Raw genomic sequence first — 11405 nt, forward strand, 5'->3', positions numbered from 1 at the left:
TCCTCGCTCCACCTCCCACCAGCTAACATGCTGCTCCATCAACATCAAGCCTGAGAATCGCCTCTTCCTAGATCCCTCCCCTGACCCAGGGCGGCACCACTGGGAAGCTTTAGCTCTGCCCCTGGTCTCCCCATTCTTTGATGTGGACAATGGTGTCTGCTTAATTTTAGCAAAACTCTATGCAAAAGCTGCTTCAGACATGCCCACTGCCCCCAACAAACCCCTCTATGGGGAAATTCTGGAGCCTTCTATGCCTGACATCCCCATTCTAGGCTGGATCCCCCTTCTCTGTGCTCTGTGCTCCCAGAGTCCCTGGGGTCACCTGTTGCCACCCCTGTCCCCATAGGCCCTACTGATTCGCCTGTATGCACTAGAGACTGAGAACTTTTCGTGTCCATGTCCCATGGACAAGGGCATGGCTCTCCCCCTCATATCCCTAGGCTATACCCAGCACATGTTGATGGTCAATAAATGTTGGAAGGAAGGAAGGGAGGGAGGGAAGAGGAAAGGAAGGATGTGGTGGGGGGTGGATCGAATGGATGGACGGAGGGATGGATGGATGGATGGACGGATGGATGAATGGATGGAGCAGACATGGGGAAACTAACAAGAGGGGGGGACCCAGAGTAGCCTAGAGGAGGTGAAGGTGTCCTCAGTGCCCGCTCCGAGCTCCCCCAGTTGTGGCCACTTCCTGGGCAGCCTGTCCTTGCCATGGGCCTGACGTGTGTGAGAAAAGGCTGAGGTGCCCTGCCTCCCACCTCCGTGCTCCCCAAAGGGACACTCTGCTTAGATGAGGGAACAAATCATGGTCATCTTTGCTGCCTCTCTTGCCCTGAGGTTCTAGACTCCGAAGTCTGTAAGAACCCCCCGTGTGGGATGCCCGGAAGGCCGTCCTCGCCTGCCACAGCAGTGTTAGGGGACACAGCTATGGGTGTATGGGGTTAGCATATTCTGAGGCACCCTTCCTTCAGCTCCACTCCTTGGAAGTGATTACCCGATTACATAGGATAGCCCAGGGCCATTGCGTTAGCATGTCCCAGCCCCAGAGCTGAATGGAAACTGGAAGGGAAACTGCTGCGTGTCAAACAGAGGTGGCGAGGCTCGGGAGCCCTCCAGTTCAGCTGAGGGGTGATACCAGCAGGCAGGGACATCACAGATTTAGAAGCCCTTGTGTGGCAGGACCAGAAAGCCCCTACGGAGCATCTAATTCAATCTTCTCACCCCCTGCCTCCTGATTTAAGAGAAAGCAAGAAGTCCCAAGACCACATCCCAAGGTCACACTGTGAGTGTCTGGCAGCTGGAATCAAAACCCAAGCCTCCTAAGTTCCAGTAGGACCTTCACGCCCCAGCATGCTTTCCATCTCTGAGCTTTTGCTTTTGCAATTCTTTTCTTCCCCAATGCGGCAAAGCACTCATAAAGCCCACGTGGAGTTTCTCCCCAGTCCCAGCGTCACTTCAATGCAGGGTTCACGTGGGGCTTTAGTCACGTGCACTGTCCAGATGAGGCCACTCCAAACCCCTCGTTCTCCATTCTACGAAGGCACAGCAGCCTTGCCTCTGACTCATGTCCAGATCTTCCTGGGCCAAGCCTGCCATCTGTCAAGGCTGCTGTTTGCAGCACTTTGTGCCACAGAGTTTTCCAGGGGTTAAGGCTCTGGGTCTTCTTACACATAGTCCCTCACCCAGCAATGCCCCTCCAACTTCTCAGACTGACAAACTCACCCTTCAATGTGCAGCTCAAATGACCTTCTCGGGGAAGCCTTCCCTGATTTCCCCCACTCCGCCCCATTGCCCCGGCAGACCTAGCAGTCTCTCTCCTTCATTTCCTCAGCACATTCCTAGATTTTAGCTCTAAACACAGCATGCAGGGATTATTTTTTTTATATCTGTCCCCCCAACTGGACTGTGAGCTCCCTGAGGGCAGGGGCTGTGTCTGTAACACCACACCTAGCCCAGAACGAGCACCCAGTGTCTCTCAGGAACTGTCTGAGAATGAATGAATGGACAAATGAATGGCCACCTGTCATTTCATCCTAGCTGTGCCTGTCATTCCTTGGGGTCTACGTTCCTGGTGTGGCAGAGTGACTGGAGGCCACTAGAGGGCAGCAAAGAGTCAGGAACAAGCAACAGGTGTGCACCCCGAGCGAACCCAGGGCAGGCATGGAAAGGTGTGGAGGGAGCTTGGAAAGTGCCCAGGCCACAGGACCAGCAGGAGCCCTGGTCAGGGGGAAGTAAGACCTAAAAACAAAGGCCACTCATCCCCTAAGCAAACACTCTGACGCTTGGGCCGGGGGAGGCACTTGGGGACAAAGCACTGATCCAGTCTCCTACCTGATGCTCCAGCCCCTCTGCCAAGTCCTCACTGGCTTCTGCTGGCCCCTCCCAAGCCTGCCCATTCCCATACCTTCAGTTCTAATTTTGGAGAAGGGTCTCTATACAAAGGCTGAAGAAGGTGTCCCTCTGACTCCCATCCATGGGTCCCGGCCATGCCTATGGAACTGTGCAGAGTGTACTGTACCCCTGCGCCACAGGCTGAGCGAGGCCCAGAGAGTGGGAATGGCGTGTCAGACCACACGGTGAGGCCCTGGCTGAGCTCGGCCAAAATCCAAGCTTCTGCCTCCCCGTCTGGTGCTGGTCCCCCAACGCCTCAAGCCTGCAGGCCTTTCACAGAGCGAGCAATGCTCAGTCAGGGAGGGGCTTGCTACAGACAGACAAAAGAAGCCCTCCTCTCCTCCCCTCCAGACCTCAATACCCTTCCTACCTCACACAGCTGGTGCCTCAGTAACTGCAAACCTTCATTTCAAATGATCCTCAGAAACAGCAGGCAGGGCAGCTCAGAGAGGTCACAGAGCTCATGCAGAGTCCCACAGCTAATCAGTGCTGAAGCCACACTTCTTCCACGGGACCCCTACTTCTCTTGGGACAATTCCGCATCTCTCTCTGGGCAGACTTTGCCCCTGTGCTCCCGATCTGCTTCACCACCTGTCTGCAGAGCACCTCACCGGGATGTCTGCTTGGTCTCAAAAGTTGACGAGCTCAGACCCTAACCTTGTTGGCCTCCGGCCTCCTCCTCAACCATCTCCCCTTCCTGTCAACCCCACTTACCCAGCTGGGCTGGCTGGGCCATGCTCCCGCCCACGTGAACCCCCTCCAGTCGCCAGCGGGACCCACTCCCAGCCCCCTGCCCCACCCTCTTTTTCAGACGGCCAAGGATACTCCGGTTACAGCCCAGCTCGTGGCCCTCTTTACCAGGACACCTTTCTCAACTGGACCAGCCCCAGGTGCCTCTCCGTTTTCTCCAGGCCTGGCACTCAGAGTCTGCCCTGCTCCTGCTTGGCAATGCTCTTGTTTGTGACTGGATTCTCCTCTAACTGGATTTCCCATTGATCCATGGGCCCCATGGGCTGTGGGCGCTGCTGGAGCGCTCTGCACCTGATGCCGGATTTAGGCCTGCCTGCTAGGCTTCTCCCCTCGCCACCGCACCCAGCTCAGACCCCTGAATAAATGACAGCGCTCATGAATAATAATAATAATTAATGCTCACACTGCACTTACTATGTGCCAGGCAAAGTTCTAAGAGTTTTTACATTTATTACAGCCGTCCCTCAGTATCTGCCAGGGATTGGTTCCAGGACCCCCTCGGATACCAAAATCCACAGATGCTCAAGTTTGTTCTATAACATGATGTAATATATGCATATAACCTACACACATCCTCCTGTATCCTTTAAATCACCTCTTGATTACTTGTAACACCTAATCCAATATAAGTGCTCTGTAAATAGTTGCTGACACTATTCAAGTTTTGCTTTGTGGAACTTTCTGGAATTTTTTTCCAAGTATTTTCTATCCATGGTTGGTTGAACCCATGGGTGCAGAACCCACAGATACAGAGAGCCAACTGTACATCATTTACATGTACATCTCATTCTTATTATCATCATCATTTCCATTTTATAGATGAGGAGGAAACTAGGGTCTAGAGAAGTTATGTAACTTGCCCCAAGTCACACAGCTAGTAAGAAGCAGGACGGTGGCTCAAAACCAGGCAGTCTGGCTCCAGAGCCCATGCTCTTAACCACTCGGTCTCCCTGCTTCACCACGTGGCTGCCAGTGCGGGCCCTCGGGCAGCCCAGCCTCCTTGGCTGCAGTGTTCCAGCACTGGGCTGAGCTCTCCCCGGCAGCCCAGCCCTCATCACCACCACCACCCCTCTCCACCACCTTTTGTATCTCATCAACTGTTGCCTGAGTGCTACTATGGGCCAGGGACACAGCGGCGAACAAAACAGACAGAACTTTGTGTGCTGTATAACCCTTCTGTACTGTATAGACCTGAGAGGAAACTGCATGAGGAAGGAGTAAACCGCTAATTAAATCCCTTCCATGGTGCTTAGTATCACAAATGAAAAGAACAGGATGCTTTGAGAGGGGTGTGATGGGGTTCTGGTTCAGATGGTGTGGTGGGCAGAGTAACACCGCCATCCCCCAAAGATGTCTACATCCTAATCCCTGGAACCCAGGATCGTGTCAGGTTATATGGCAAAGGGGGAATTCAGGTTGCTAAGTAGCTGACCTGAAGATGTGGAGATTATCCTGGATTAAGCAGGTGAGTCCAATAAAACAACAAGGGTCTTTCTAACGGGAAGAGGGGGCCAGGAGAGAGCAAACCTGGAATATGGAGGCACGATCAAGACTCAGCCCAACGTGGGGCCCCAAAGCAAGGGATGCAGAGTATCTACAGGCTGGGAAAGGCAAGGACGCAATTCTCCGCTGGGGCCTCCAGAAGGACACCCAGACTTCAGCCCAGGGAGACCCATTTTGGATTCCCGACCTCCAGGACCGTAAGATGAGAAATTATCATTGTTTTAAGTCACTAGTTTGTGGTAACTCATCACAGAAGCAAGAGGAAACTAACACATTTGGTGATGGGGAAGGCCCCTCAGAGGAGGTGAAACCGCAGGGGTGAGAGGGAGCCAGGCAGGCCGGGCCAGTCGGCAGCGGCAGCAGCAGCGGCAGAGGGGGCTGAGCCCACTAAGCAGAGGAAGCTGCCCATGTGAGGGGAGCAGGTGCCGTCATTCCTCCCGCTGGAATCCGGGGCCCTGTGCCTGCCCAGACGGCCTCACTGGCCTCAGGGGTCTGCTCCACCCTCACCCTCACCTCCCACTTCTTCAAGAAAGCCATCAGTGGATTGAGCAATTTAACTGAATGGCATCTAGAAGTGATGTACACCAATCCACGGCAAGCAGGGCGCCCAGGACAGAGGAGCCTGACAGCCTGCTTCTAGGGCCTCCCGTCAAACAGCTGCTTGTCTGCTGCAGCCCAGGGAAGGCAAACACGGCAGGATTTCCCGGCACTCTGGCCTGAAGCCCCCAAGAGGAGTCCAGTAAAGGATACACGGGGGCGCCCAGGTTCATCTCAAAGACAGTTGGTTCCTTTGCTTCTTAGACTCACTGAAGCCAAAGGGCAGTGAACGCCCCTTTCTTTCCCCCAGCCTAGAATTTTTAAGAGTTTCAAATGCCATGTCAATATCCGTTAGGTTGTGCAAATATCTTCAGGCGGGAATCAACTAGTTATACTGCTCAAGACACTATGGAATCTTTGGTGCAAAACTTTTGGCATTTGATGAAGATAAAACCTGAAAACTGTCTCCACTCTGAGCTGACGCGACGTGCCTCACTTGCTTTAATCGACGAAGCAAAGGGCTACGCGGGGCTGGCAGAGCCACAGGAACTGAATCCACCAACGCTAGAGAAAACCAAGTAGCCCTGTTTTGCGGGTGTGAAAACACCCTGGAACCAGAAAGGGCAGACAACCCCTGATGGCGGAGTCAAATTCAAAGTAAACAAGAGTTCAAGCCACCAAGTTGGCAGTACGGTAAAATGTACTATTTTTCCAGGCCCCAAAGTTCAATTGCCCAAGTGTTCCCTGGACATGATCCCTCCTCAACTTGTCCTAAAATCAGACCTTATCCATGGAAGCCTCCTTTATAAACAGAAGCGGGGGCATCCAAATGTTTCCCAAAACCTAGGGTAGGAAAAACAGCTCAGAAGATTTCAGTTTCCCTCGGGATTCACTGCCAGGCCAGGAGGGAGGACTGTTCCATATAGCGAAACAGACCATCACTGTGTAACAGCCTCAGCGATACAAAAACAGGATAAACGATTTGCCTAAAACCTTGCTCAGCTTGTTTCTCCAAACGCTGCCAACATGCTCTTGTGGGTCTAGAAATGGTATCGCCTGCAGTCACAATTGAATGAATACCTCCCAGATCCAGAAGCCCCAGGGGTTATGAATCAGAAATCTGAACAACTACAAAGTTGAAACCCTGACACAGGTTATGGTATATCCACATTCTAATCCCTAGAACCAGGGCTCATTATGTATATGACCAAAAAAAGTGGGGGGAGGGGTCCTTGTAGATGTGATTAAGTCAAGGATCTTGAAATGGGAAGATTACCCCACATTATCTGGGTGGGCCCTAAATACAGTCACATGTATCCTTACAAGAGAGAGCTTGAGAGAGACTTGATACACACACACACACACACACACACACACACACACACACACACAGAGAGAGAGAGAGAGAAGTGATGTGAAGATGGGGCAGAGAGTTGCAGATTGGAATGATGCAGCCACAAGCCAAGGAACGCCAGGAACCCCAAGAAGGTAGCAGAGGAGAGGAACGGGTCTTTCCCTGGGGCCTCCAGAGTGAGTACAGCCCTGCCCACACCTTGATTTTGGCCCAGTGTACCGATTTCAGACTTCTGGGCTCCAGGACTGTGAGAGAAATTTCTCTATTGTTTTAAGCCACCGAGTTTGTGCTGATTTGTTAAAGCAGCCACAGGAAACTCATATGCGGGTCAATGTTAATTTTCCCTCCCTCCCGCCCTCAGCCAACACTCACAAAAAAGTACCTATTCCGTGTTATGGGCTACGAGGGGTGCAGAGGACGACTAAGGCAGAGGTCTGCCCTCAGTGAGCTCACCTTCTGGTGGCAAAGCTAATTGGTCCACGTGGCATAAAAAACAAATGTAAAGCATTGTCCCCAGAGCAGGGCCTCACCAGAGGCACCAGGGGTGGTGATGTTTATGCTCAGCCCTGGAGGGTGAAGCTGGATCCCAACAGGCTGAGGCAGGAGGTGGTCTAAGCCAGAGACACAGAATAAGGAGGGACACTGACCGGTCTGAGAGGCCTGCTGGGGACCAGCGAGCGGTCAGGGAGGGGGACGGGCTGGGAGAGTTGGCCAGAAAGGCAAGTTGAGGCCATACTATGGTGATGCCTGAGTGACAGGCCCGGGACCTGCTCTGCTGAAAGGGGGCCGTCTCTGCCTTGGGCCAACTCTGGGCAGTTCCAGCAAAGACCATGCATGCGGGCCAGCACTGCCCCATGAAGCCTTCCAAGAATGAGTTTGGAAATCATTTTGGAGACAGAGTCCCAGAGATGTGATGCTGGTTTGGACACTGAGGAACAGGAACTGAGGACCTGCCTGCTGAGCGTGGAGTCCCAGCCCTGATGCTGGCTCTGGCACTGAAGGAGTGCTGAGCTGCATGAGAAGAGAAAGAGAAAGAGAAAAAGAAAGAAAAGGAAAAAAAAGCAGAAAAAAGCAGAAAAGGAAAAAAAGCAGAAAAAAGCAGAAAAAAGCAGAAAAGGAAAAAAAGCAGAAAGAGAAGGAAAAAGGGGAGGAGGAAGACGTGGGGCTCCCCTGCCAAAATGCTTGTCTTCCTTGCTCCTCACTGTGCGCCCTCCCTCTCTGCAGAGTCCCAGGGGACCACACCACCCGGCTGGCCCTGTGGCTGCCCCTGTCCAGCTGCTGCCGGCAGGTTTGGTTAGACTGTACCCTTGTGCAGGCCTGTGATTCCTGCTGCCACTATTAATGGGCATCGGTTCCCGCTGGGGGCTCTGCCAGGCCCCCAGCCGTTTGTATCCTGAGCCTGGTAATTAGAGCTGGGAGAATCCCAGGGGCTGGAGGCCAGGCTCTGTCTGGATAATCTCAGGAAAGTTCAGCTGCTCCTCTGAACTCGGCCTCTTTGGGGTTGGCAGCAGGGAGCCAGCAGGGCCAGCCGGGTGGCGTCTGCTTCACCTGCCAATGTGCTCTCGGGACAGGGCCCGGGGCTGCCGCCTCCCCCTCCGCTATCACTGAAAGCGTGCATTGACAGACTGAACGTACACGATGGCAGAGGACAGGAGTGCTGAACTGGAGGGCAGAAGACCCAGATTCAAGATCTCCCACCACCAAGCTCTGCAGCCTTGGCCAGTTCCCTAACTTCTCTGAGTCTCAGTCTCCTTCTGAAACCTCGGGACCCTGCCCACCTCACAAGGTTGTAACACCAAAGGGCTCCTGGGCAAGCACTCTGCACTTGACAAAGGGCCCCACAGACGGGAGGGGCCGTTACTGGATAGGCAAGATCCATCTCCTAAGGCTGCCCTAACTCGCTGAGGGCTGAGAGATGAGTGGGGGTGGAGTGGGGGGCAGGAGGGCGTGTGTCCCACCGCCTCCGCTTGCCCGGAGCATGGTGTCTCCCTGTGCTCTGCCATGGCCCATCCTGACGGCAGAAAAGGCAAAGGCTTTGCAGGCATGAACCCGGCAGGCCTCCCCAGCGTTGGCAAGGCCCAGGGCAAGAGTATACACGGAGGCCATTTTCCATATGTCTCATATTTAAAAGTCATAAATCAAACTAACAAGCCATTAAATGAAATATGCTCTGTCCTCCTACCTTGTTAAATACATCTTTGTAATAACCTGGAAGGCCAGGTGCGAATTCAGAATTCTGGGACTCCTTGGTGCCTGCGCCGGGCTCTGGCTACGTGGGGAAAGCCCGCCCAAGCTCTGGTCTACCTAGCTTCCTTTCCCATGCCCAGCCCACTCATCCTCACCCAGGCCTCAAACACAGGTGTGGACGCCCAGCCTTCACGTCCAAGCTCTGTCCACACCATCCACGGAGAGTCGGTCCTCAGACCCTGGGGTGCACACGTCTGTGACGTGGGCTGGGAGGAGGCTGGAGGAGGCTTAGGGCTGTTTGGGCAGGACCCCTGGGTGGGCTAGAAGGATGGGCACGTCCCCTTGGCCTGCAGACTCCCCAGTCCATGGGTGGGGGGACACTGCCCCAGCAGTGTGGAGGAGGCTCCAGAGCAGGGGCCCTCCTGCCTGGTCTAAGGGTGGTTCACGCAGGGTCATGGCTTCTAGTCGTGGCTCTGCCTCCTACTTGATGGGTGACTTAGGCACGTCCCAGCCCCTCTCTGACCTTCGGCCAGATCCCGTCCCCCTCCGTGTTCAGGCGTCCTGTGTAGCCAGTGAGGGGTGTTTGAGCGACAGTCAAGGGCCCCCCTCTCTCTGATGTCCTCAGACGTGCTGCCGCTGGCTGGTCCAGCCCCACTGCCAACCCAGCTGCAGAGAAAGAGGCCGAGAGTGCAGACCTCTGCCTCATTTATTCAGGTCCACTTCTCAGAAGCAGAGAGGTCATCTGTGCTGTTTGTGGGGATGCCCCCCGGAACCCCGAACGTCGCCTGCTACAGAGACGCAGACAGTGCAAACTCACCAGGCACCATCCCTGTCAGTGTCGGCGCTGAGTAGCTGCCCTGTCCGGCGGGGGGGACATGCGGAGGGTACCCGGGGAGGGTCGTGCTCGCCAAGTCGCGGCCTGAGGAATCAAAGCAACAAATCACAGGGTGAGCATCTCCACGGCCAGCTGCTCATGTCCACAGCTCCCTGGACATCTGCACATTTGTCACGTCTGGATGCTTAACACCAATGTGCCCCCAGTCCACGTGCACGTGCATGCACGCGTGCGCACGCCCACACACACACACACACACACACACACACACACGCACCCCCCCCCCTCCCCCCGCAGCTTACCCACCCCTCCAGCCGCCCAGGCTCCACTCAGCAGGAAGCAGGGATGGCTCTGCCATATCCCTGGGAAACTGGAGCTCTGACCAGCTCCCCTTGCCCTCTACTCCCCAAGCAGGGCTTGGACTTCTCCATCCCACACCTTTTCTTCTGCTGGGCCCTCTGCACACGGCCCAACACTACCCGCCTTCAAAGACCAGCTCAACTGCCTCCCTCCTCCTCTTCCTCGACAGTGGGCGGGGCTCTTCCTGCCTCAGACCCGTATCTAGTCCTCACTGAACTTTTCCTCTTTGGGCCTAGAGCTTGTCATTCATTCAGTGATGATGCAGGACGTACCTCCTGACACCAGACACTGCTGTTCTGGACTGTGGGACATGGAGGTTACGGCCTCAGCCCCCGGGGGCAGACATCCAGTGGGCACATGTCCACCTCGTTGCAGGCTGTCAGCTCCTGAGGGCAGGGGCGACACCTCGTTCAGCAGCCAGAACACCTGCCTCCACCACAGGGCTTAGCACCTATAGTAGGTCTTCATGAAAAAATGTGTGAATGAATGCAGCAGCCAAGTGGTCCGGGTTCCAGGCCATGTGGAAGAGAACCCCAAAGTGGTAGAACTGTGTAAGGGAAGTGCCACTGAGGTTTGCCGCTCAGGGGAAGAGCGGGGCTACAGTTCTTCAAACATTGCCGGTCACACGTACGTACCAAGGTGCTCACACACAAGACCAACAATCCAGACCCTGGGAGATGGGACTGCTCAGTGATTACCTGCTGAGCTCTGAGGACGAGACCCTACCCTGCTGGGCGGAATCGGCAGTTGCCCCTAAAAGAAAGGGATGCCCCTGCTGTCAGCCATCCTGGGAAATGGGTGGGAAATCAGGTGGCCTTGGGAGGGAGAGAAGGCGGCCTTGGGATGAGGGAGGGAGAGAAGGCAGAACCTTGCCCTCTTCTGGATGTGGACACTGAAGGCCAGAAGAGGTCCAGCGGTGTGGGGGACCAGCCCCTGACCCCGCAGAGCCAGGCTGGGGCCCAGGAGCCTCCCCTAGGGCCCAGTGGGGTGCTGCCAGCAGGACACAAGTACACGACTTTGAGCTCCAGCACTGCTAGCAGGTGACCAAAGAGGAGGGACCATCTCTGACCAATGCCCCCAGAGAATCCAAGGCAGCGACCATTTATGAGCCTATAAATGGTCCCCCATATGAAAGAACAGCCCTTCTAGTGCCAGTCACTCAAAGACTGTCCAGCCAGCGCCCAGAGGCTGCCTCATTTCACAGGTTCTGCTTGTCTTCCAGACCCTTACAGAGCACAAGGCAGCTGCTCGACAGCAGGCCCCCTGCCCCCGCCCTCTGCTCAGCACCTCCCTGGCTTTGGACTGGGCATCTGGCTTGTGACAAGCATGGCTCGTGTCTCTTCACATGCGGCATTGCTGCAGCACAGCAGGTGCCCCGAGGTTTACCTCCTGGAGTCCTGATTGCCCCCCGAACTGCACGTGACTCCCCATGAGAGCTGAGATCAGACAGAAAAGTGGGGTTGACAGAACTGACCACACTTACATGAT

The 11405-nt window shown here is 54.9% G+C and overlaps 1 protein-coding gene across 2 annotated transcripts in view; it reads right to left on the reverse strand.

The window, feature by feature from the left end:
• The window catches only part of PAX5 (paired box 5), a 189211-nt gene that overhangs the window by 39530 nt on the left and 138276 nt on the right, over positions 1-11405 (reverse strand). For both annotated transcript variants that reach the window (XM_024763043.1, XM_024763044.1), the window contains exon 8: positions 9540-9641. In XM_024763043.1, coding sequence (XP_024618811.1) covers positions 9540-9641 — 102 coding nt within the window. The remainder of the gene's footprint in view (positions 1-9539; positions 9642-11405) is intronic.

Source organism: Neophocaena asiaeorientalis, unplaced genomic scaffold (genome assembly GCF_003031525.2).
Source record: "Neophocaena asiaeorientalis asiaeorientalis breed wild unplaced genomic scaffold, Neophocaena_asiaeorientalis_V1.1 scaffold449, whole genome shotgun sequence".
Taxonomy (NCBI): Eukaryota; Metazoa; Chordata; class Mammalia; order Artiodactyla; family Phocoenidae; genus Neophocaena; species Neophocaena asiaeorientalis.